The sequence below is a fragment of the Trachurus trachurus genome (assembly GCF_905171665.1).
Source record: "Trachurus trachurus genome assembly, chromosome: 3".
In the NCBI taxonomy this organism is placed as follows: Eukaryota; Metazoa; Chordata; class Actinopteri; order Carangiformes; family Carangidae; genus Trachurus; species Trachurus trachurus.
The window spans coordinates 15116089-15142382 of NC_139893.1; the positions used below are offsets into that span (position 1 = coordinate 15116089).

The 26294-nt window shown below is 41.5% G+C and overlaps 1 protein-coding gene across 2 annotated transcripts in view; it reads left to right on the top strand.

The window, feature by feature from the left end:
• galnt2 (UDP-N-acetyl-alpha-D-galactosamine:polypeptide N-acetylgalactosaminyltransferase 2) overlaps positions 1 to 26294 on the top strand; it is a 62998-nt gene that overhangs the window by 30962 nt on the left and 5742 nt on the right. The window contains exons 2-15 of one of the 2 annotated variants that reach the window (XM_084000198.1): positions 2803 to 2890; positions 7473 to 7626; positions 11254 to 11352; positions 11473 to 11540; positions 11648 to 11713; positions 11889 to 12010; positions 15058 to 15145; positions 16688 to 16775; positions 17718 to 17821; positions 18720 to 18846; positions 22477 to 22569; positions 24251 to 24334; positions 24578 to 24640; positions 25680 to 25806. In XM_084000198.1, coding sequence (XP_083856324.1) covers positions 2803 to 2890; positions 7473 to 7626; positions 11254 to 11352; positions 11473 to 11540; positions 11648 to 11713; positions 11889 to 12010; positions 15058 to 15145; positions 16688 to 16775; positions 17718 to 17821; positions 18720 to 18846; positions 22477 to 22569; positions 24251 to 24334; positions 24578 to 24640; positions 25680 to 25806 — 1371 coding nt within the window. The remainder of the gene's footprint in view (positions 1 to 2802; positions 2891 to 7472; positions 7627 to 11253; positions 11353 to 11472; positions 11541 to 11647; positions 11714 to 11888; positions 12011 to 15057; positions 15146 to 16687; positions 16776 to 17717; positions 17822 to 18719; positions 18847 to 22476; positions 22570 to 24250; positions 24335 to 24577; positions 24641 to 25679; positions 25807 to 26294) is intronic. The other variant, XM_084000199.1, reaches the window with a different exon arrangement.

A 26294-nucleotide genomic window follows, 5' to 3' on the forward strand; every position in this document is an offset into this window, starting at 1 on the left:
CCAGAGCCGGATGCATGTTTTCTGTCTGACGTCCAGTGTTGAGCACGTTACTTTGAAAAAGTAATTAGTTACAGTTACTAGTGCAGTAGTTTATTGAACTACTGCACTAACCAACTCACTCAGTAAGTATTCCTCCGCACAGGCCGGCTACGCTACGCGCTGTAGCCTCTTCCACACGCCGCTGGTTTAAACAGCTGATAGGCGGAGTGATACAGCGCGTCACGGAGCCTGCCTGTGAGGAGGAATACTTACTGAGTGAGTTGGTTAGTTCTAGATAAATGGCTTTTTACTGACCAGTTGATGAACTGAAAATAATAATAGTGTATATACCGTCCTACACCTAAATAGGTGTGTTATTTTCTGACGGGACTTCTTGAGTCAACGGCACATTTTATTGTCAGTAATGGTAACAGCGCTGTAATGGGGGAAACAGTAACTTTTTTGATGACTCATTACTTAAAAAAAGGAGTGCTGTTGGTAACGCCATTATTTTATAACGCCGTTATTCCCATCACTGCTGACATCCCATTCCCACTTCAAATTTAAAGCATTTTCTTGGGCTCAAAGATGAACTGTGTCGGATTTGGGGGTCAAAGATCGATGGCATTCTGACCATGAAATTTGGCACAAATATCTTGTTGGACCCGAGGGTGAAACTATTTATATCAAAGGCCAAGGCCACAAAAAACAGGATTCTGATCTTGTGATCACAAAACCTCAGTCATCAGATTTGGCTCAGATATCAACTTGAACGGTCCAACTTCAAAGGTCAAGGGCACGGTGGTTAATTCTGGATTAACATGGAGGTGAAACTAAACTGGCCTGAGTGGGAGAGGAAGCAGCTGTGAGGCAGAAAAACTATCTTTTTAATTGTTTGTGCAGACACATGTGTTTCATTGACGTCGTCCTGTAAACTGATTGCAAATTGAAAACAGCTGATTCAAATATCAAAACTATTAAAGGATTTAGTTTGATTGTTTGCAGGTGGAGTTGTATAGGTTTTAAGTAGCTAGGCTGCATCATATACCAGTGTTTTTGGGAGTGTGGCTTCACCTTTCTCTTTGATTTCACATTTTAGCAAATATGCATCTTACAGACCTTTTTGTCCCCGAGGACTCCATGATTCATCTCGCACACGTGTAACTAATAACAGGAATTAGTGACTGCAACATACAAAGACTCAACAGCATATTAAACACAGCCTCGTCTGGATGAGACTCAGAAGAGCCCGAGGACTCGACAGATACAATCAAATTGATCTGACAGAGAGCAAGACACACCTCGGCCGACTTCATTAGGTCGCTGTCGGTGCTTAACGCTGTTATAATCCCATCATGGTTGTTGTACCTGCAGCAGCCCGCCTGCGCAATCTGACAAAATCGCACCACTGTGACAGATGTCAGCACATGCAAATGCTTGTTTACTGATACCCAAAAGCAGTTAAAACATAAGTTCCTCACTCTGTCATCTCTGCTCGATGCAGTAGAGCGGAGGAGGGTTTTTTGTGTGTAACCAGCTCACAGTGCAGAGCCATGAAAGGGTCGACTGTAAGATGTTGGCTCGAGAGAAAAGCCCAACAAAGCACAAGTCCAAAAGTAATTTGGAGATCTATTTCACCTGAGAGTGTGTCCTGTTTTCCCCTCAGAGCCTGTCAAACTGTATTTTCTGCAGTGACTATGCAGCCAGCTTTAGTTTTCATCCTACACTGAGCATTACCATCTGACTGTGCACACACTCGGCTGTTACGAACACGCACAAAAATTGATGTCGGATCTTTTATAGTGGTTGTGGGTGTTCGAGAGTCTAATCTTATTGCACTCACTGGAAAATGGGTGTAGTTTGAGAACAGATTGACGAGCCGTCCGCAGCAGATGAATGGAAATGTTGGCGTCGAGCGGAACGATCTGTGACAGTCGGAGAAAACAACAGCAGTTATTTTGCTTCTAGAAATGCAAAGGCATAAAAAAAGGCCTATAAGAGATGGGGTGAGAATTCCTTTTGGGGTGAAGAAATGAACTGTTTAATATTGTTTATGATGGTGTTAGACTGTCAGTAGATTGTCTCCTGTGGCGGTAAGGAAAACAGATCAATAAAGCATTTTGGAGAAGCTTGAAGGTGAAAGAGAGCGACAGAGCTGCATGGGCAGTAGCTTGGTGAAGTGGAGAGCGGCAGAGTGACTGCTGCTAATTGCTGTGCCTCCCAGTCTATTGATCCAGAGGGGTTTTTAATGGTAACATAGATGGACGAGGAGGGACGGTGTGGTCATCTGTCCATCTGCGGAAAATGGTGGAGGGCGTGACTGTGACTTTAAGTGAGCGAGAAAAATGAATGGGCAGGAGAAAATGAGAGGAACAGATGAGTGAATGGGCGGATGGATGATGAGGCTTTGGCAGGTTGAGGTTTTCTGAATCACTTCACATATGGCGAGTCAAATGCATTCAAACAGCCATTCAGTCTAATTATTATGCTAAGTGCAACAATAGAAGACGTCTCCGATTGATCAGCTTCTGGGACTGATCACTCCTGCTCTCATCAGTTTAACTTTTACTGGATGAAGACCTCAAATATTTGTTTTCTCTTTAAGGTTTGGAATAAAAATGTTGGCGCAGATTCATGTGTGCGTGTAAAGCTTCAATTATGAGCTCATGATGTCGGCTTTCCTCATAATTTCTCCTCCACAAAATTACCGGGAAAATGCTCTAACTTCTTTCGGGAAATCTCTTGGATAAGGTGTGTCCACTCTGTGTGTGTGTGTGTGTACATGCTTGTGTGTGTCTAACTGTTTTGTCTTGTTTCTTTCAGGATGACTGGAGCTCCAGCGACTCGACCAGTCGGGGCAAAGCTCACAGTTCAAACGACAAGGCTCATGGCCCAGAGACTCTCCCGCCAGGTAGGAGGAAACTTCACTACCCATCATGCACCACCACCGCCATTGCCATTGCAATTGATAATTCAACATTTTGGCAAATTGGCCCATTGCCATAATCCTTATAGTCATAGCCGTAGGTTCGTTACCTTTAATTGTTGGTGTAAGATGTTTTTAGAACGGCAGAGCCGTGAGCTGCTAAGAGCTACGCTACGGAGGCTCATGGGATTTCTTGGTTTCCCTCATCAAACTCATCAAATACACAATCCAACAACTCCAAAATACTCTTGTGGACAAGTTGTGACCTGCACATTCAGGGTTAGGCTATGAGATAATAACGGAACGATACGAGACAGAGTTGTTTTAGAGGTAAATTCATGCAAAACCGCTGATGCGCGTTGCGTTCAGGGACAGTTTTTCAGCAAGCAGACTTGTATTTACCTCGAAAACGGCTCTGTCTCGTAGCGCTCCGTTATTATCTCATAGCCTAACCCTGAATGTGCAGGTCACAACTTGTCCACGTCAGCGTTTTTGAGTTTTTAGTTTGATGAAGGAAACCAAGAAATCCCATGAGCCTCCGTAGAGTAGCTCTGAGCAGCTCGCGGCTCTGCTCCGCCGTTCTAAAAATAACTTGCACCGACAAATAAAGGTAACGAACCTACTGCTATGACGATAACGATTATGGCAATGGGCCAATTTGCCAAAAATGTTGAACTATCCCTTTAGAAATAAAGCGGTACAGATAATTACAATTATTTGCATAGACAAAAGGGACAAACTTGTGTTTTTTGTGTCTTTAATAATGTTAGGAAAAAAATTCATAAGCAGATGTGTGACTGGGATCTTCTTCGGGATCTGGGCAGAGTTCAGTTTCTCATTGTCTGTGCTTGTTAATGTACTAAAAGTAAAAGCAGATTCACAAAGTCACTGCAGCTGCGATGCCGATGTATGTGTGACATACGACTGCACCACAGTTGTATGTCCGGAAAGTTACGCACCCACAGCCAAAAACCACTTCCTGTCTGAGATGTGGTGACGCAGCGGGAGAACATGAGCACCCTCGGCTTCTTACCATGTTCCCATCACAACAGAGGACAGGTCAGGACTGACGACAACAGCATACGTCAGGAGTTGGAGCTATCCGGAATAATTCAGGGATCCATTTTAATCTTTCCGCAAACCCAACTATGCGTCTCCACCCAGACTTTGAGGGGCATTGTTTCAGAGCGGAGGAGTCACAGCAGAAAGAGCATCAGAGCAGAGATTTTTCATTCAGCTCTCATCCTTCAGCTTGGCTCAGAGCAGCTGCCACTGCCCCTCCTTCACAAGACCGTGGCCTGCAAACACTGAGCACTCACTCTCATCTGATGCAGCAGTGGAAGAGGAGGAATACAATTTGAATGTTGAAGTGGGGACATTTCAACTTCAGGGTGACTGTACTATACGATGGCAGCGTATCACAACATCACACACACAGTAGAGGAAAAAGAAGAAGTAGAAATGGGTGGAAAGAAAGAGATGGAGGGAAGAGGGAGACTGGGTTAAAACGGATGGATGATAAAGTCATGAACGTCTCGACGAGTTTTCAAACTGTTGAAAAAAGGACAAAAATGAACATTTCCTCTTTCCATTACAAATTAATCAGCCAATTTTGTTCTTGATTGACCGATAATCATTTGTTTGAAGATGTGAAAAATGTCTCAACATGACTTCAAAGCCTACGGTCTTGAAACTGCTGCTTTTTTTTTTTGACCAATAGACTAAAATCAGACATTCATGTAAAAGTGATAGTATAAAATCAGCAGAGGCAGCGAATTAGAGAAACTATAGAGCCAAAGATGAAAAGATTCTCAGTTTTACTTGCTGATTAATTTTTGACTTGACTTTTTGATTAATCAGATCATTTTTACATCTTTATCCAAGTTCAGATTATTTTGCCAAAAGTAAGATTCAATATTAAAATCCACTTGAAAGTGTGATGGCGTCTTGTTTATGTGGATGTAAAAGTAAGTTGTTGTGCTTCAAAGCTCCCTCAGTGATGCTTCATACTGTATGAATCATATGTTTATCATTTATTTATCGTTTTGGATCAAACTCATGCATATGTAATCCAGATGTTCTCTGTTGTTTCCCTGGCAACAATAACCGATCCCATGTTCAACCAGGTTAGATGAGTCACTGATGAAGTGTTGCTTTGAAGAAAAAGTTATGAATCAACTGTTGATCTTTGGATGGAGGAAGATTCACTCGTTGGTTTCCAGGTTGTAGCTTTGTGAATAGGCTACGATATTTATTTATTCCTTGCCAATCCGTTTTGTGTGTGTGTGTGTGTGTGTGTGTGTTTACTTCTGAGCAGTTTTTCCCTCGACAATGTGAAACTCTGCTCTCCTCCAGCCTGTTTTTAGTTGAGTATTTGAGCACGGCACGGCTCCAGCAGCGTGGTGTCCTGTCCTCTGAGCTGGTGCAGCCGGGGTTGGTGGTGGTTCAGTGCAGATGGAGGGAAGGATACAGCGTCCTGCCTGGCAGCTGCCGCCATCGGTTGGAAGCACGACAGCATCGAGGGGATTTACAGAAAATATTGCGACAAACAAAAGCAAACCAGTCACCAGCTGTGGGTGGAAACAGCTCATTGACAAGACACAGAGAGAAAGAGAGAGAAAGAAAGAAAACCACGAAAGCAAACCAACAGACCACACTGTTCATTCACCAGTGCAGACTCTGAGATCTACAAATTGCCAGCCGGCTCTCAATGGGTGTACCTGCTAAAGTGGTGTGTGTGAGAGAGAGTATTGGAAAAAAGTCAGCTGCATGAATAATCCCAGTGAGAAACAGGACAGTTAATCTGCTGCGAGCGGTTCAGCGCACAAAAGGAAACGGTCAAAAGAAATGACTCCGGGTCAAAGACTTCCCGGAGTGAGAGGTTGAAACATTAATTTCACCACATTAATTACTTGCTGCCACTAAACATAGATATCAGCAAGGACATCAAGCACTCTGACACATGCAGCCAGCCAGCGCTGTCTCGACTCGGAGGCTCTGTTGTGAAGGCGCGGGCAGATCATCGCGAGCTTCAGCTAATTAGCATGCCAGACACATTCACATGCTGTCAGGGGTAGACACACACATGCACGCACAGCACAGCACAGCACAGCACAGCACAGCACAGCACAGCACACGCTCGCTGGCTCTTTCCTCCTCGTCGAGCTCGGTGTCTGTCTGTCTGTCATATACACACACTCATCCATACTGAGAGATAGTGTAATCTCACACTACCATATGTTTAACACAAGCCATTAGCATAGCAGCTGCAGCCGTCTAATTAGTTGCATTATTATTCGCATGTGTCTGTATTTCAGTAGTCAGTGATAAACTGTGAAATTAAACATGACAACTTTCTCTGTACAGTGCACAATGATCTCACTAATCTGGTCCGACAGACGCAACGTGCTCCTAGAGTGTGTCTTTCTAAACTTATATTTTTGGCTGTGGTGAATTAGTAAAATTTATGCATTTTTCTTTTTCACTGACTCACTGTAGTGCATAATAAATATTCTTTTGTGTTTTCTAGCTCCTGCTAAAAACGGGCTCGTCCTGTCTGCTGGATTCTGTTCTGCATATTTTCTACATATAAGCAGCAGCAGCGCACATTTCATGTTAGCTTTCCTCAGTGCCATGTTGCCGCCTTGTCAAGCAGCGACTTGAAGCGCCAAGGTTTTTCTTCCTGTCAGTCGTGAAGGATTCTTGCATCAGCCAGGCTGCTGCCTACATTTCATATTCCCACTGATGTATAATCCCATTCAATCCTGAGATACATTTTCAGCTTTTGTGAAGGTTTAAACATCTTTTTTTTGTGAAATGCGTGTTGAATAATCACAGCAGATCCAAAAATAAAACCCTCTGCCAGAGACTTGCTTTGAAAACCTGTTGGTTATTAATATATATTGGTGATTTTGTTATGTGGTGGTTTAGTGTTTAGAGAAGTTAGAACTTAAAGAAAAGGGGAATTATTTTTACAAGCTACAGATTATTTTTTTATACCTATTTAAAGGCATAGTTCAACATTTTGGCCCATTGCCATAATCCTTATAGTCATACCAGTAGGTTCGTTACCTTTAATTGTCTGTGCAAGCTATTTTTAGAACAGCGGAGCAGAGCCACAAGCTGCTCAGAGCTACGCTACGGAGGCTATTGGGATTTCTTGGTTTCCCTCATCAAATACACAATCCAACAACTCCAAAATGCTCTCCTGGACAAGTTGTGACCTGCACATTCACCACGCTATGAGATAATAATGTAACGTTACGAGATGGAGTTGTTTTCGAGGCAAATTAATGCAAAACTGCTGATGTGTGTTTCCGTCAGGGGCAGTTTTTCAGCAACGGTCTCTGCATTATGGGTCAATTTGCCAAAATGTTGAACTATCCCTTTAACAAAACAGGAAATCTGCAACTGAATGCCAAACGTAATCCTTCTACAGTAACTCACTATTACTGATCAACTACAAGCAAGACGGCATCCAAATAGTGTATTCTATCTTAAACATCTGCGAACATGTAGGCTATTGGTTGTGTGTTTCAAATGTTTGCCTTTGTGTGTCTGTGTCCAGGTAAAGTGCGCTGGCAGGACTACGACCAGGATCTATACGTCGGAGCCACGGTGGTCCGACCAGGTCAGGATCCATACTCCAGGAACAAGTTCAACCAGGTGGAGAGCGACAAGCTCCGCATGGACCGAGCCGTGCCCGACACAAGACACGACCAGTACGTATCTCTGCTGAGCGCCGGCGTCATCACCCCACAGTTGTGATATCATGACTGTGAACCGCAAAGCTGTTTCTCACTTAACCTGTTAGTGTGTCGTGTGTGTGTGTGTGTGCGTGTGTGTGCATGCTACTCTGCTCTTTTGCTATCTGTCTGTCTGACTAATTGGAAGCAGCGTGGATAAGATCTCCTGGATACTCCCTCTATTGTGGTCTATCAGATGAAACCAGGAAGTGGCAGCGGAGCAGACACACTGCACACTGTCTGCTCTGTTCATAAAACAAACCCCCGCTAATAGCCGCTGATAGTTCCGCTTGTTAAATGGATGAGGAGGCAAAAATATATCATGACATAATATTATATTGTTACGTTTTATTACACTTGATTTGACCACCAAATGTTCTGGAGAAAAAAAAAATGAATGTTGAGGTTTAAAGGGATAGTTCAACATTTTGGCAAATTGGCCCATTGTCATAATCCTTATAGTCATAGCCGTAGGTTCGTTACCTTTAATTGTTGGTGTAAGATGTTTTTAGAACGGCAGAGCCGTGAGCTGCTCAGAGCTAAGCTACGGAGGCTCATGGGATTTCTTGGTTTCCCTCATCAAACTCATCAAGTACACAATCCAACAACTCCAAAACGCTCTGGTGGACAAGTTGTGACCTGCACATTCACCACGCTATGAGATAATAACGGAACGTTACGAGACAGAGTTGTTTTAGAGGTAAATACAGAGACAGCTTGCTGAAAAACTGCCCCCGACGGGAACGCGTATCAGTGGTTTTGCATGAATTTACCTCTAAAACAACTCTGTCTCATAACGTTACATTATTATCTCATAGGATTATGGCAATAGGCCAATTTGCCAAAATGTTGAACTATCCCTTTAAGACAATACAATATGATTTCTGAACCTCAGAGTTGTCTAATTTTGAGCTGAGTGTGGTTATCTTGAGCTGCGGAGTTTCATCAAACTATATTTAGTCCTGAAAAGTGACAGAACGTGATGTGTGCGGCCTCGTCTGAGTGGGTTTGATTTCTGTTGCCCAGTGACTCTTTTACAGTCGACTGGTTTCAAGTGAGAGATCTCGCTGTGCCAACCAGGATGCTCCCGCAGATTCACTGAACGAAGCTGTTCTCAGAGATTACAGGGTGATCATTTTCATACCCTGAGTGGGTGCAGCGCGTCTGCAAAGTAGCAGCCTTTTTTGTTTGTTTCCTGGCCGTGCTTCGACCTACACTACAGAGGGACAAGCATGTGAAGTTATTCTGGTGTTGGATATTTTAGCGTTTCACTCAGTATTTTCGTTATTATTTATTTCTCCAACTATTCCATGACATTACAAGTGAAGTCTGATCAGTTTGCGCAGCATCTCGGTCTTTGAATGGATGCTGAACTTCATGAGTAATCTATAGTTGCATCAACTGAAGCAGGGAACCCCTCTGGATACACATTTCCCCCTTTTCTTCCTTTTTTTGTGAGAATAGACAAGAGGTGTGTTTTGCTTATCTAAGTTACTTTTCTCCCTGATCTATAGTATTTTGCATATGTTTGTTTATTTTCATTTAAAAATGGCCGACATGCGTCTCTGTACAACTATACACTGCGTTTTTTATTGTTGATCCAAGACCGCGTCGTCACCTACAGTATTGTCATGCCGGTGGTGTTTCACTCATCCACGCCCATGGGTGGATCCTGTGTATCTATTTAATGAACACGAAGAGCGCACTGCTCGAAACGTTGTCCCTTTTATGTAGTCCTCCAATAAATGTTTGTATACTTGGGAGCTTCTACAGTGTGGCGAGTCCTTTCTTCTTTTTGATGTTCGCCTCCCTGGACTCAGCACCTGGTTGCACTTCTGGATGTGCGTGAGCCTTTTTTGTTCTGCCGAACTTTATGAGCCATTTAATCAACTCTGACTTCTAAGTTTTAAGTCAGCTTGAGAGATAAAATAGTGCAACTGCAGCCATCACTGTCATTATGTGTGGCTACGCACTGTGTGAGTCAAAGACTGTTTTTATGATGGCAGTGGTTTGGCCACACTGATGTATCGACCTGACTCACACAGCTCGAGCCATTAGCCTACTAAAAGAGCAGGGATGTGTCTCCCATTGATCTGGAAGTGATGTGTCATTTGCACAGTGTGCAGCAGCATTGACAGTAAAGAGTTCCCAGAAAGAAAGAAAAAAATCTAGCTGGGTCAGTGGCACAGTGGGTTCAACGCACTGTTACAAGCGCTTTTATTATACTGGTCTGTGAGCGCCAAACACCTGTGCACTTGATTACATTGTGCTGTGCAGTGCAGTGCATAAAATCATGCAGCCTGAGTTTTAACAAGACAGACATCAGCCGGTATTAGTGTAGCGGAGCTAATTAGATGTTTATTATCAGTATCAGTGTAGAGGAGGATGTTGATACATGATTGATGCAGCGCCGCATCTTCAGGGGTTTAGAGTCAGTGTTGCACTGAGAGATGTGAAACACGACAAAGAGAAAACACACATCATTTACACACACAGTTCCTCAACAGTCTGCAGTGCACTGTACATTCATGTACTGTGTGTTTTAGGGATGTCACGATTATAGATTTTCTTGGTACGATTGTTGTCGGGAGAAATAATCACCGTATTATGATTATCACGATTATTATGCATCAATAAATTTCACAACACTATGAATGTGTAAAATCAAATATAGTCAAAATATAATTACATTACTAATCTCTTAATATAGCACCAGTTATTAATCGTCCAGGGGAAGTGTTTGAAATATTTAAGTCATTAATTGTCATCGATACCAAATGTTTAAGTTTATTTTAATTTTTTTTTTAATTGCAAATGACACGCTAACATTTAAATTCCTACCAATCAAGTTTTACGTTAGATAAATGGACCAGTATCTGTGCATTCTCCTTTACTTTGGTGCACCGATATCTGCCGATATGGATCCAACATAATCTTTTTCAGAAAGTGACGGTATTTAGGAATCTTTATGATCAATTAATTGTGGCGTTTAATACCGAGATTAATTGTGAAAACAAGTAATCGTGACATCCTTATATAAATACATACATACTATAGCAGCACATACTGTGCATATAAAGCAAGCTGAGGAATCATCTCTGTGAAGGCGGATTTCGACACACACGCACACACACCCTATCTTCTTTTTCTTTTGCTTTTAAAGAACTTTATTTAGCTTTAGAGCCAGGTATAAAAGAGAATACAAAGGTCACACAAGACCTCATGTTGTGTCCTATCGCCCGTGTTCCTCCATATCAGTCAAGGCAGGATTGTCTCTATTGATATACAGTGTGTGTGTGTGTGTGTGTGCGTGTGTGTGTGTGTATTTACATTTATACAGTATATACAGTCTCATGAGACTTTTGCCCTGCGGTCTACAAAACCACTGTCAGTACTGCAGAGCATAGCTTTTGTCTGTCTGTGTGTGTCTCTGTGTGCACGTACTGAATCTTTTTATTGTGTACGTTTTGTGTTGTGTTATTGAGGATCTGTTTGGAGCTCGGCTGCATTGAGTTGCGTGCTTATGTGCGTGGGAGTGTTTGTACATTTTGTATTTCTCTGTCTTTTCATTCCTAATTTTTGTGTTTTCTCTCGTGTTTGTAGTTGCAGACATAAACAGTGGAAGTCCGAGCTACCGGCCTCCAGCGTGGTCATCACCTTCCACAACGAGGCTCGCTCCGCTCTGCTGCGGACTGTGGTCAGGTAGGTGAATGGTGTGTGAGCTGACCACTCAAAAAACTTTTCTATTATTTGTAGATTCAATTTTCTTTAATACTTTCCTTCTTCCTCTAAATCCACTCTTTTCATTTTCTCTCTGTTTAGTGTCTTGAAGAAAAGTCCTCCTCACTTGGTCAAAGAGATCATCCTGGTTGACGACTACAGCGATAACCGTGAGTGAAGACCGCAAACACATCATACACACATGCACTGACTCTGTTATTACTGACACATGAATACAAATCTAAAGTGTGTGACACTTGTTTTCTGTGTGTTGCAGCTGAGGACGGAGCGTTGCTGGGGAAGATTGAGAAAGTGCGAGTGTTGAGGAACGACCGCAGAGAAGGTAATTAGAAAACAGGAGAAAGAAGCGAGTCGTATATTTTTATCCTGAGAAATATCCCACTGCTGCTCAGTGACATGTGGTGATGAAACTATTAGGCTCTGTAAGCAGGAAGGTAGTTTTTGATTAAGTTTTTTTTCTCTTTTCTTTTCTTTTCTGTAATTAATGTTTCCTCCAGGTCTGATGCGTTCAAGGGTTCGTGGTGCAGATGCTGCCACAGCGCCGGTCCTCACATTTTTGGATTCTCACTGTGAATGTAATGACCACTGGCTGGAGCCGCTGCTGGAGAGAGTGGCAGAGGTACACACACACACACACACACACACACACATACAGATACACAGACACACCTTGCATAAATACTGATATTAGACACAAATTGAGTGATACCATTGGTTACACAGTCAACACACACCCAGGAGAGCAGCTTCACCCTTAGTTTAATCACTCTGGTTCGTCCTGTAAAGTGAGGCAAAGTATTCACGTTGACAGTGCCCTCACATTTTTATATATTGATTTAAAAGCATTGCTTCATCATTGTCAATTACTAACTAATGCAGCTGATATATTGTCTTCACACCAGCCAAGTTGGTGCACTTCACGTTTAGAGAAAATATGCCTGTAGCAGCTTTACTGTAAGTGGATGTGATGTCATCTCAATTTGTCCCATTTTTGCACAAACACCAGCCTAAGAAACCCACAAAGACAAAGGAAACATTTACAGGGAGAGGGATTTTTCCAGAAGACTTGATCTCAGTTGCTTCATAATAGCGATTGGGTTATTTTCTGTCTGTTGGGGAATTTGTTTTTTACTTCCCTCTTTCACACAGAGGTCAGTTGGTCAGCTTCAAAACAGAGCCCCTGGAGCTGTTAGTCAGTCGGTGTCTTATTAACAAGGAAAAACAAAAGAAGGCATGACATAGTTTCAGAAACACAGGGGTGTTTGGACTCTTTCATTATAAAAGCACAGCTGCACATTTTCACATTTCATTTTCTGACCTGAAATGTTTATTTAAAAAAAAAGAAAAGAAAAGAAAATCTATTAAGGATCAAATGAGACATTAAGCTCTAATTATATAAAGGAGTATTCCTGTCAGAGCACACAGTGTAATCACTTTGCTATGCAGTTAAATGATTTTTTTCCGCTGGGACCATAATAGTCAGGTTTAATCGCTATTATTTTATTTTAGAGTGACAGATCTTTCACAGGTTTATTAAGTATTTCCTTCTCAAGCAAAATGAAAACGCTGAAACGTAATAAAACTAAACTGAGACTGAGCTCCAAAACAGATTAACACTGAAGCCTTTGAGTCTGTAGCAATAAAGACAAAATACAATGATTGTCAATACCGCAGCAAAAAGAAAAACACAACAACACAAAAACACCTCTATTCTAGTCAGTGTGCCGTGGGTAATTCAACCTGACGAACATGGCGGCTGATCTATGGTGTGAAACTATTCATTTAAAAAAATCTGTGTTATATTTTGACAGACTGAACTCCACTGACAGTAACATATTAACAAACTAACCTTAGCGTTTGTGCACAATTGTGTGTGTGGAGCGATGCTACGACAGATGGCAGCTGTCACAAACCGTAACATTAACAGTCTGACAACATGTTTGATATGAAGTTAACAACTCAATCTCGCTCTCTCTGACTTCTGTGCACAGATCCAGATGTGTTTCTCTGTCCGTGAGCTGCTGCTTAGAAACAATTAGCGCCCTTTCCTGCTTTCACCTGAAATACTCTACGGCAGTGGTTCCCAAACGGTGTGCCGCGGCACACTGGTGTGCCGTGAGGCAAGTCCAGGTGTGCCGTGGGATTTTGTGACAACCATACATTATTATTGCAATATACAACTACACAAAAAATAATTATTTTTAATTTACTATCAGTACTTTGTATGCGCTCATTTCATAATACAGAGGCAAACTCTATACCTAAAAACAATTCTTAAAAATAAAATCCTCAAAGAGAACCCCATATTTCACACAATGTTTCAATGCTGATCAAGTTGTAGGACCATGGACGGTGCTGCTTCCTTGCATTGACACTTCTCTGTGATGACATTTTGCAAAGTCTCCTTTGCCTTATTGTGACCTGTGTGGTTTAAATGGTTGTATTGCTGCTTTGATGAAGCCTAATTTGATAAAGTTTCAAATAACTTTTTGAAATATTTCGTTAATAAATATGATTTCGTGAGTAATGTAGCCTAGTTGTCTTTGTCACATTTTATTTGGCATTATTAAATAATTATGCACATTTACAGATATTTTACATGATATAAGTGATAACACGTGTTATGAAGGCTATTTTGAACAATAGGTGTGCCTTGAGATTTTTTACTTGTCCTTTGGTGTTCCTTGGCCACAAAAAGTTTGGGAACCACTGCTCTACGGCAACATTTGCGTGCAAGACTTTCCCAAGTCCCCACTGACCTATTCCTATACCTACGATGACCCAGAGTGGAGGTTGCTCTTTAAGGCTGGGTTGCACCAACAAAGTTTAATTTAATCTAAAATAAGCTCCAATCAGAGTTGAGTAAAACTTGGTTTAAAATCAGTAAACACGCTACAATGAGTAGAGTTTAGCAACAAGTATGTGTTAGTTACAGTTTAATTCTGTTTTGGTGCAACAGAAATAAATGTAATCTTTGTTTAAAATTAACAAAAGTTAAATTCCAACTAGTTTGCTGCTACAAAATTTAAATTTAAACCTTATTTAAATCTGGTTTAAGAGAAATCCAACCTAAGAATAAACCATATGATGCATTTGTTACATTTCCATCCCCAAGTCAAATCTAAAACATTTAACTGTCAGACTAATTGGCTTTGTTTTTCTTTGCTTTAGTTGCTCTCCTAAATGATAAATCACTCAATTTAAAAAAGAAAGCAGTCTGTGTGGATGAAATGTCTTGTGTCATATCAAAATATCTCAGCCTTTAGATAAATAAACCCCGTCAGTACCTGGGAGCCTGTTCCCGTTGTTGTCACTCAGACCAGTGGAGCGGTCCTCTCTCCAAACTACTGTATGATGGAGCTCCGCGGCTTCAGCTCAGGGTTTGATTTGATGTGAGGAGACAAGGCTGCTTTACTCCCCGTTCTACCTCGTAAACGTAAGCGATAAACTAAATATAGGCCGTAGACTAAACACATGAATCACCGGCTTTTAGGGAGTTATTTACTTCTGCTCTAAAATTCCTCAAAACACAGTGAAGACCATGGTGTCGTCAGCAGCTCTGTTTATTTTGGTGGTCTCATCGGTAAATATTTACTTTTCTTCTGTAATTCCCATTTTGTCTGTAGCTGAAGTTTGTCCTTTTTTTTTTTTTTTCTTCTTCCTCAGGATAAAACCAGGGTGGTGTCTCCCATTATTGATGTCATCAACATGGACAACTTCCAATATGTAGGAGCCTCGGCCGATCTGAAAGGAGGTAAAGTACAAGTAGAGAGGTACATTAACACAAACACACACACAAACACACACGCACACATACACTTACACGCCATCACAACTGACTGCTGACCGCCAAGTCTGCGTCCTCAAACACAAATTGAAGCTTCTGCAGTTTCCAATTTTTTTGGTCCCCACAAAGCTGGAAGTTGGCTAAAAAATACTGCAAAACGAGGCCACAATAACACACACACACACACACACACACACACACACACACACACACACACACACACACACACACACACACACACACACACACACACACACACACACACACACACACACACACACACACACACACTTCAGTGAGTCAAGCTGTGTTAGTTTAGTTTTGAGATTAGATACAGTGTGTGTTTTGCTGTTTTCACTGATACTTGTTGTTTTTGGCATCCAGTGTATTTCATTAACTGTTTTCACTTGAGGCTTATCTTGTTATACCTCAGACACACAACACAAGCACATCTGCCAAGTCTGTACCCAGCATATGTAGTTTTAACGACTCCACACTGCCTGGTATTTACAGTTTTACATTTTACTCATTTGGCATTTGACATTTTGTCCAAAGCAGCTTCCAAGTCTGGGACATCACTAAAGCTTCAGCTGGATTTTAAGTATAAAAGCACTCAAAGATTTAAAGTATATTGTATTATCACACTAGTAAAGTGACTAAACACTGTACTAGTGTGCGTGTGTGTACTTTGTAAGTTTGCTTGTGTGTTACTGGACACTGTCGACCCACAATGCCGTGCACACTGGAAATAAAAGAGCTGTTAAATAGAAATTAAAACTCTGACAGCGGTGAAACAGCTCACCACATGTTGTCTTGTTCAATCAATATTATTTACTTTCTCTGTAAATCTGTCCTAATCAATAATTCTGTATTAAAACTGGATCAGATGACAGCGTGTTTTTATGAATGGGATCCCTCATAGAGATGAAGCAGCATGGGAGGATTTGGCTCACAGCTCGTCGGCCACTGCTGGTTTTTACCCAAAAAGCTCTAAAAACTCAATGTGCGCTACTAACTCAGCATCAAAGAGCAGACACACACACACACACACACACTGTTAGCGACTCGCTCGTGAACATAATGGAGCGTTTAGCAGCTGAAGAGCCAGTTATTTCCCTCAGGAGCCAGTGGAGACCATTAGCACGGCTAATCAGAGAATGAATATTGGATCTAAATTCAGGACGACTCCAAATAAAAGGTAATGTAGCACAATGTTGGCTGGATGCGTAAATCGGCAAACATCTGCTAACGAGGTCGTAATAACGCTGCTCAAAATGATGATGTGTCAGTTATTGTTCACAGCTGGTTTCCTCTGCCCTCAAGTGGCCAAAAAAAATTAATTAATGCAGGTTTTTTTTTTTTTACATTTCCACATGTTTGATTGACGTCTGTTGACAGTTCCAGTATAATTAGTTTTTGACGGCTGCTTAATCCAAACTAATGATCATAATGGGGCCGCTGCTTTGTCTCTGTGTGTGTGTGTGTGTGTGTGTGTGTGTGTGTGGGTAGGCTTCGACTGGAATTTGGTGTTTAAATGGGACTACATGACTCTGGAGCAGAGGCGGGCGAGACAAGGCAACCCCATCGCACCCATTAAGTAAGACACACACACACACACACACACACGATACTGACACGCTTTTAATTTAATTTCATTTATTTGTTTATTTGTAACGGGACTCTGCGTATTCATGAACATCTAAAACGTAAATACACCAGATTTAGCTCTAGGGTAATTTCCATCCGTAGTCCCCACCTGTTCACACAACAACAGCAATTATACAAGGACGAAAATAAGAACAACGTACGGCATGGTACAAATACCATATCACAAAACCACAATACCATATCACAATATCACAATATATACGATAACATACCATAGCTTCAGTAGGAAAGAGCAAGGAGTAGATAGATAGATAGATAGATAGATAGATAGATAGATAGATAGATAGATAGATATAGATATACTTTATTGATCCCAATCTGGGAAATTACAGTGCAGCAGCAGCATTACACAGACACACATTGACGATAACAACATATAGTATAAGAATATAAAGAATAAGAATATAAACTATACATAATAACATAGTAAAATATAAAGAACAAACTATACATAATAAAATAGCAATAGAAAATAAGATAAAGTGTGATGTACAAAATTATATACAAAAACAAATTGGCAGCGTTGATTTTAGTGCAAGAAGAAACTGTGCAATGTGTGTAACTGTAAATTTAGTGCATGTAGTCGACAAAGGTGTCGTATAGCGCTGTTAAGATTCATTAAAGTGCATCTGTAATAAAGTGCTGGTTTTTAAAGTGCCAGGAGTAAAGTGCCTACTATTTTTCGTAATCTAAAAAACAAAAAAACTACCCTTAATGTTGGCACCTGGTTATCAGTAAGCCATGTTTTCAGCTGTTTTTTAAATGCTACATACTGTATGTAGCATTTGTATGTATTTGGTTGCCAGTCGCCTTCAACACCTAATCTCCCTCCATCCACCTGCCCTCGTTCCTTCTCCCTCTGCCCCCGCAGGACTCCGATGATAGCGGGAGGTCTATTCGTCATGGATAAGGAATATTTTGAGCTGCTGGGAAAGTATGACATGATGATGGATGTGTGGGGAGGAGAGAACCTGGGTGAGTGCCACAGACGCAGCTTCAGCAGAGCCACAGTGGAGAGAATCAAATCAGTAGAAAAATCGCAGGAGAGCGGATGAAAGTGTGACTCAGTAATAGATGTCAGAGGAACTGAAAGCTGCGGTTACAAAAAATGAGCTGTAACGTGACACGCAGAGAGAATAAACTACAGCTACTGTCAGTGTTTATGATCAATATTATTACACCTTGCTGCTGTTTAGCGTCTCATGCTCAAAAGTGACAGATTGTGTCGGGAGGACTTTTTAAAGATTAGTTTGAAATTTTTAAGAACTGGAAAAATGTTGGTTTTGGTTTATATAATAAAACTATAAACGCGATTCCTCTCCAACACAAACGCTGTTCTTTTGGCTCAGAAACCATAAATTCCTGTCTACTTATGAAACCTCCTCTCCTTTGAGATTTAGTACTAAAGTAGCTCCAGGGATGTGTGTGTGTGTGTGTGTGTGTGTGTGAGGCTGTGATCGACCCATGACATCATAGTTTTAAAAGTTAAAGAAAAAGAAAACAAGAATAAAGAAAACGCCTCACACGTGTGGTAATGCAGTTGATCTTAGAAAATGACAGTGTTAATGTGATAATGATTACAGTCAGCGTTGAGTGGGAAATTACCGTAGTGTATACAACAGAGCTCATTTTTCAAACAGTGCAGTGATATAATAACGTGTGTGTTTCCCCGGTGGCTTTTGTCTGAATTCAGCTGGGATGTTGTTAAGATTCAACAGCTGACACGGCGATCCACGCTTCTCCCACGGCGCTTAACTGTGAATTAATTGTGACGTGTTTATGGAAACAGTTTGTTGTTGGAACAAGTTTGGGAAAGGGGAACAGATTTTGACCTGTGTGTGTGTGTGTGTCGGTGTGTGTCTGTGTGTTTCAGAGATCTCGTTTCGTGTGTGGCAGTGTGGTGGCAGTCTGGAGATCATCCCCTGCAGCAGAGTCGGCCACGTCTTCAGAAAACAACATCCGTACACCTTCCCTGGTGGCAGCGGTACCGTGTTTGCCAGGTGACACACATACGTATATACACACACACACACACTTGCATGCCAAGACTGTGACATATGTACCTCTAAGTCCCCGCCCATCATTTACTCATTAACTTAAGTACATTTACCATCCACCCATGTGACATGCTGACTGTTGCTGAACCTCTCAACAACAATTCAACAACCAAGCTGCTGATGAAGTCCATGTGAAGGGATCAAAAGGGCAAAAACTGAAGGAAAAGATGAGATTTTCTCCAAATTTAAAGGGACAACGAGGAGTTTTGGAAAGCGAAGTGTTTTCACACTACATTTACCATGAGCCTCCGCGCACACGGTGAAATTCTTGGACCGGCGCAAGACAGACATCTTGCCAAGAATGTTTTCATTCATCAAGAAAGTCGGAGGTTCGAAGAGGATCAGATACCGTCGTAGTTCCGACCATAAACGGCGATATTCCCATGACCTGCCGGGCAGCGTCCGTGAAACTGGTCGGCTCGCCCAGCATTTCCACCACTAACAATAATAATAAAATAACGATAGAGACAAAACGATATATTTATCGAAAATGGACCCATTAACAAGTGGTAACGTAGATTCATCCACATTAATATGAGACTTTTTTATAACCAAATACAAACTCCTCGTTGTCCCTTTTAATATAAAATCTATAAAATATTACGTACGATAAAGGGTGTGAGAATAAAACCGCACTGGATCATGAAAATCAATCAATCAATCAAGCGGCAACAATGAAACAAATTCAGATTAGGAACAAATGCTCAACTAAACGTGGAAAATCTGTTTTGCTTGTGCTGATAGATGTGACAAGATAATCGCTGCTCATCAATAACTGGGAGTGTGATGCACGGACAGATATGGATCTCTTGCTTTGAAACAGCGGCCAGTTTCAAGGAACCACCCCTGGAAACGAGCCCAACAAACCCTCAGGGCCCCGATTAAGACAGCGAGGGGGGGGGTCGACAACCAGATCAACACAAATCAGTGTGTCTTGTGGTTTCTCTGTTCCTCTCGGTGATGGATGCACCATTGGGGGAAAAAAAGGGCAGTAAAGGCCGAGACGTAGAGCATCTGTGACGACTCCATCGCTCTGTTAAGGTCGGATGTTTGAGCTGCAGCCTCACAGCGTGACAGAAAGATTCAAAGCAACAGGGATGTTAAAGATGTAGAAATTAAACCAGCAGCACATTAAGTGAACCCATGTTTAAACACTTGGTTAATGCTCACAACATCGTACTGCAACAGTGGATCAAACAGCAGCAAAGCTTATTATGTTTGCAGAGGGTGTGAGTCTGCCACTCCAACTAAGGCACCTCCTGTGGACTACAATGCCAGTGTGTTTGTCTAACATAAAAGCGAACACGCTGTCAAATACTGTGCCGTTACGCTCTCCAGTAATTCAAGATATACACATCAGCCTTAACTATGTATGCTCACAGTGCGGAGCGGCTTCGTCTGTGCTTTGAGGCTGCCTCGGTTCAACATCTTGCCCTTTTTAGTCTGAATAAAACACCGGGGTCTGTCCCATATGGCCACAAGGGAGCGATGAGACAGCACCTGTTTTGTCTGCCTGGACAGCATTATAATTAGTCTTCCTACAGCAGCATCTCGGAAAGAAGCTGAGACAAAGAAAAGCCCCTCTAAACCTCACATAAAATGTCTCTAGTGAGCACCGTCCTTGTTACCGGGGCGCAGGCGGATCAGGATGAAGAGGAGATTTTCTTCACGCTGAAAATAGTTATAGTGAAAAACATTGAAATGCTGAAACAGCTGAGCATCTGATCATCTCTGAGCTTTTAGATCCGTAATTGGTAGGTGGGAGATTTGCCATCAGACGGAGAAATTCGTTGTGCCAGGAGTTAAAGAGGAACTATGCAAATCCGGTCGCTTTTCCGCTGTTTTGCTAAGCTTCCACCTGACCATGTGCATTTGTTTACAACGAAGCCCGCGAGAAATCAATCAATAGAGCGGTAGATAACGTTATATATCATATACGATGTTACGACGTGTATATCTGTGTAGTCTCACCTGTCATAAACAAGAGATTACGGGTTACGGGTTGTGTTGAGCAGAGAGCCTCCGTTCTCCCTGTAACAAGTTACAAGTCATTTATAAAACCATCACAATTACTCAAAAAGCTGTTTAATTAAAGTCAAAATGTAGCAGAGTTAAGTTAAAAATCCTGCATAGTTCCTCTTTAAGTTTCTGTATTTGTAAGAATTGTCTATGGAAAACAAAAACACAGCAACACAATTTATTTTCCAGTGGTCCATGATAAAAAGTAGTGAAGGCAGCTTTCCTGAAACTCATGTCACACACGTATAGTATGTTCTTTACCTGTCTACAACAAAACACAGCAACGTTATTTCCAGTCGCAACCTTTTCAGCCAGTCTATGAACTGTTTAATGGTGGATTGATGCAGATTAATCTCATTTAATGTGACATTACTCTCCTTTTAGAATAAAAGCTGCTCCTCATATCTCCATAACTTGCTTTTTCTTTATCAAAGTAATCCGGTCACAGTTATCCGTGGGTGTAATTCAGTAGCAGTTGTTACTTCAGCATACTTTTCATGATGCCAACTTTTAACAAAAAAAAAAAAACAGGTCTTAAGTTGTAGCTCAGTTTGACACAATTATACTTTCTGCTTACATCCTCCAAAGTATTATTGGAATCACAGCTCCAAGACTTAGAGCATGATTATCCCCAAACAGAGGTAAGATGAAGAAGAATATTAGCATCGGGTGTGACAAAACCCATTAATATTTATAGTTACTGACGCTGTTCCGCCCATCAAACGTGGCTCTTATATTCCTGGATCACTGACACTTCATCTATTTATATGCCGATGTTTGTGTAGAAAACCTGTGTGTACAAACAGACACAGAACTCAAACAGTTGTGGGGGTGTGATTGTCTTTGTCTGAGGGGAGGTCCGACTCCACAGTGTAGCGATACTGAAAACCACGCTTCAAGAGAGAGAGAAAGCTCGATATGATCAAGTCGAGCTCTGACTGCTGCCGACACCGTCTGACAACACTGTGTCAGAATGAAATGAAAATTTGACAATACGTCACTGCACATCACATCAACACACACACACACACAGATGAACAATGAGTGCATCGTCTGGGAAAAATGAGCGCGGGTTCTTCTCAGTTGTGTGTTCAACCAGTGAAACTCTCGTTCTCACTGCGAAGATTAAACGCTGAGAAGTGAGAGCGTGTTTTGGTGTGCGTGTGTTTTCATGTGTGTGTCCATGTTTTTATCCGTCTGTCCGCCACGTGTCATGAATACTACACACACACGCACGCAGGCAGGCAGCATGTCCAATTTAGAGATGGCTGGGCACAGCTCCCATGATGCAACACTGGTACACTCTGCCACATACCTCTGTCCTTAATCTGTGTGTGTCCCTGTTTTCTCTCCGTCACTGCCTTTCTCTCTCCCTCTCTCTCGCTTTATTTGTCACTTGTCACAAAACATACACACATTTTCACATCATTCTCCATCCTTATTTTTACCCACCTATCCTCTATTTGATGTCTCATGTCTCTTCTGTTGTCTCCCTGTCCCTCGCTCCCTCACTCATTTTTTATTTTTTTACCTTTTCTCCTCCCTCTCTCTCAGGAACACAAGGAGAGCAGCAGAAGTGTGGATGGACGAGTATAAAAACTTCTACTACGCTGCCGTCCCCTCAGCGAGAAATGTCCCCTATGGGAAGTAAGTTTAGTTTTATTTATTTGCACCATAAAAATCAAGGACAATTACAGTACAAAAACAGAAATGAAACAAGAATAGTAAGTGTGGGAGCGGTTAAAAACCCTATATGGGCTTATACCAGTGTTTTTCAACTTTGGGGTCGGGAATTCAAATGCGCCTGAAATGTCTAGTAATTGATAATAAAAAAATACTGAGTTTTTTAAAACTAATTATTATTCTTTTTAAAATTATGATTAAAAACACCACACACAATCTTAAACAACTGTATTCTATACTATGCCAAAAAAGGTTGGAAACCACTGGCTTGTACAAAATACCTCCCTAAAAAATATGCAAAGATTAAAAAACAATTCAACAACAACAACAACAACAAAAGAAAGCAATACAAGTGCCTTATTATAACAAAAAGAGTTTAAATAAAATTATGAGTATGTTTAATTAAGTGTAAAATGATTCGGTGCAAACCTTCACAGGAGTTAAACAGAACAATGTCACTAAATCAGAAAAGCACAAAGGCGGCCATGTGAACGGACACATTAATGAGTTTGCCAATTAGCATTATGTCAGCTGTAAAAGGAGTCAGTAACCCCTTTTATGGGGCTGACACGAGGCAGTTAACGTGGCTTAAAAAGAGGGCGAAGAGTCTGTTCCTGATTTGCACTGATCAAAAGACGGCCATATTATTTGATGCGCTGGAGGGATTAGTGTGAAATTATAACGGCAGAGGGCAAAGACGAGGAACATGATGGACACAAACGGCACGAATAAAAAGGATCAAGGATCAAATGGCAAAGCTCCCAAATGGGAGATGGATATTAAAGCAGGATTGTTCCAGAGTTTTAAGTAACGCGGCTCTGGGGACGGGTTTTGTCTGTTGAGACATTAGACTGAAACTATTGGATAGGTTCACATTAAATCATGTCCAGATATTCATGGTACCCAGAGGAAGACCCCTGATGACTTATGGGACGGCTCGACTTCATCAAGTGCCATTAGCAGGTCAGATATTTTAGATGGACTGACCGAAAATCCACAAGTTTTACATTTGTGTTTTTTGTGCTGGATGGAATTTTTGTCCTGAGGGTCACATGAATGGTTACAGCCTGACGTTTCATTTACCGCCATCATGTGGTCGACTTTTAAATCAGTCCAATACTTTGGTTCATTGCCAGACACCTGCAGATCTAATGATGTTCCCATCCATCAGTCAGCCTCGGCTCTATTTTTAGCACTAATGTCTATCAGCCTGCAAACACACTGAACTAAGAACGAGCTCTGTTATTGTCGTCGTTGTTGCCGTTGTGTTTTCTGGTCCTTTTTTCCCCCACCTTATCTGCAAACTACCTCTGTGCTCCTTTGTCCCACAGCCAGAATAGTCTCTGCACTCTAATATTCATGCGGCGTCGAGAGACAAAGATAAAAACGCTCCTTGTGTGACCTTGTGGGAACACTGTGGGCATCTCCCTCCTGTGCCAGACTAATCAGTTATTTTCCCCAAAGGAGGATGCCGCCGCCGCCTCGGCTCGGCTCGGCTGCGCCCTGGGCCTCCACCCCTCTTACCCTCGCAGAACGACTGAGCCCGACTGTAATTCAGTCAAACTTTAAAGACGTATTGGAAACCGCAAGTTGATCAATGCTTTAATTCTCTCGCTGTCTCTTCCTCTCTCTCTCTCTCTCCCAGTATCCAGAGCCGTTTGGAGATGAAGAAGAGATTAGGCTGTAAGCCGTTTAAATGGTACCTGGAGAATGTCTACCCTGAACTGAGGTAAGACAATGAGAGCACTTTATATAATATGATGGAGTGCAAATGACTGTAATGACACTAATGACTAGCCATTATCTGCCATTACGATTCAAGCACATTATTACATTTTGGCAGGTTTGCACTTTGTCGTAACGTGAATAATATGATAAATAATGTATAAATGTAAAAGTGTAATTATTCCGGATGTAATAATTTAAGCACTATACTGTTCCTTTTTTTTTATTTTTTTTATTTTTTTATCAGTGAGAAACACACAAGGATCAAGACCAGGCACATACAATCTTTTCTGCACACAACGAGCATGTGGTACTAACATCGCCCATACAGTTGCACCAAGACACAACCTGAAATTTCTCTCCCATCTGTTGCTCTGTCCTTCATTTTCCCCTTCAAGAGAGCATCAGTCTCTACATACTGTAATGTCGATTTCCCAAACAGTTTTTTTTGCCATTATTGGTGTGCTGGGTTGTAACCACCTCCTCGTTAGAGCTTTATTCCCTCCATTAAGTAATATACTCATAAAGGTAGAGTCTGTAGATTCTTCTATACAAAAGAAATCCTGCTTAATCATCACCTATGGGCTTCTACTCGTGTGTGGTGGGGACTGTGTCTGCAGATATATTGACAGAACATGAAATGGAGTAGTAATTCAATATTGTTGATCACTTATTTCAATTGGCAGCAAAAGGAAAAGGCAAAATGACAATTTTAACTGATTCAGTCCTTGAGGTTAGATTAAGAAAAGGTAAGTGATTCCATCTGGATATGTCAGACTTAATTTTGAGGTTCAGAGAGATAAAATGGCTTCAAATAATTATGTAATGTCTTAATCCTCAGATACTTCATTGATTTCTTATCACAGTTCAATTTAGTGAGTCAAAATTAAAAGCCATAGCCTGTTAGTTTTCTGAATATTTATCTTATAGCTTGATATCTGACCTAACTTATCCAACAATGACAGATTTGAGAGGGCTGCAATTATTATTGTACATGCACAGCTTTTAAAGGCCTCGAATAGAGTATGGTTAAAAAATAAATATATCCAACACCTTGTACAGAAAAGTCAGTTTTACTGAATCAAACGCCTCGTCTGCTTCCAGTCCCATGAACATAGCTTGTGTCCTGTTTTGATGTATAATATACAGTTTCCTTCTTAAGCTGTCCTGGGTCTGTCTCTGATGGAGCTGTTATTCTGTTTTATTGGCTCTTTCCTCTTCTGTCACCATACTTCCATCACTTTCTGCTATTTACACTCAAATTATAAAGCCTTAACATCTTCATAGAGTTGATACAAGCACAAATAGAGTTAATATACAGTCTGACAACGCTGTGTTTGTGTGTTTAGGGTCCCAGATCACCAGGACATCGCGTTCGGGGCCTTGCAGCAGGGAGGAAACTGTCTGGACACTCTGGGTCATTTTGCTGACGGGGTGGTGGGCGTCTATGAATGCCACAACGCCGGGGGCAACCAGGTAGCGTTCCCACGGGGACACACACAGGTCAGCTTGTCATGTCCTTGCACTAGAAACACCTGGGTGGCAGCTGGTGGCACTTGTGGTGAGAAAACAGGGAGTATGTTGAAGGATTCAGGTATTTCAGCTCTCAAGAGTTTCTTTATTTTTGGTTTGGTTGTAATGACATTATGCAGAGTTCCTGTACATAGAGGTATTTTACACAACTGTTGAGGACATGGTAATTTCCTGGAGCAACTTTGAATGTGCAGAGTTTTGTGTGTGTGTGTGTGTGTGTGTGTTGCACCAGTGTGTTTCCGACGGCAGTGTCTCAAATAGTTTTTTCCTGAAATAGAATGACAGGTGTAGAGGGGGAAACTGCTGCCACAGACATCGACTGGTTTACTCTCATCATTTTGCAGTTCTTGCTGCATAAGTAGATTTGTGGTTTAAAAAAAAAAAGTTGGTGCTGTGTCAAATCCAGCTTGAAATTAACTGCAGCCCTGACA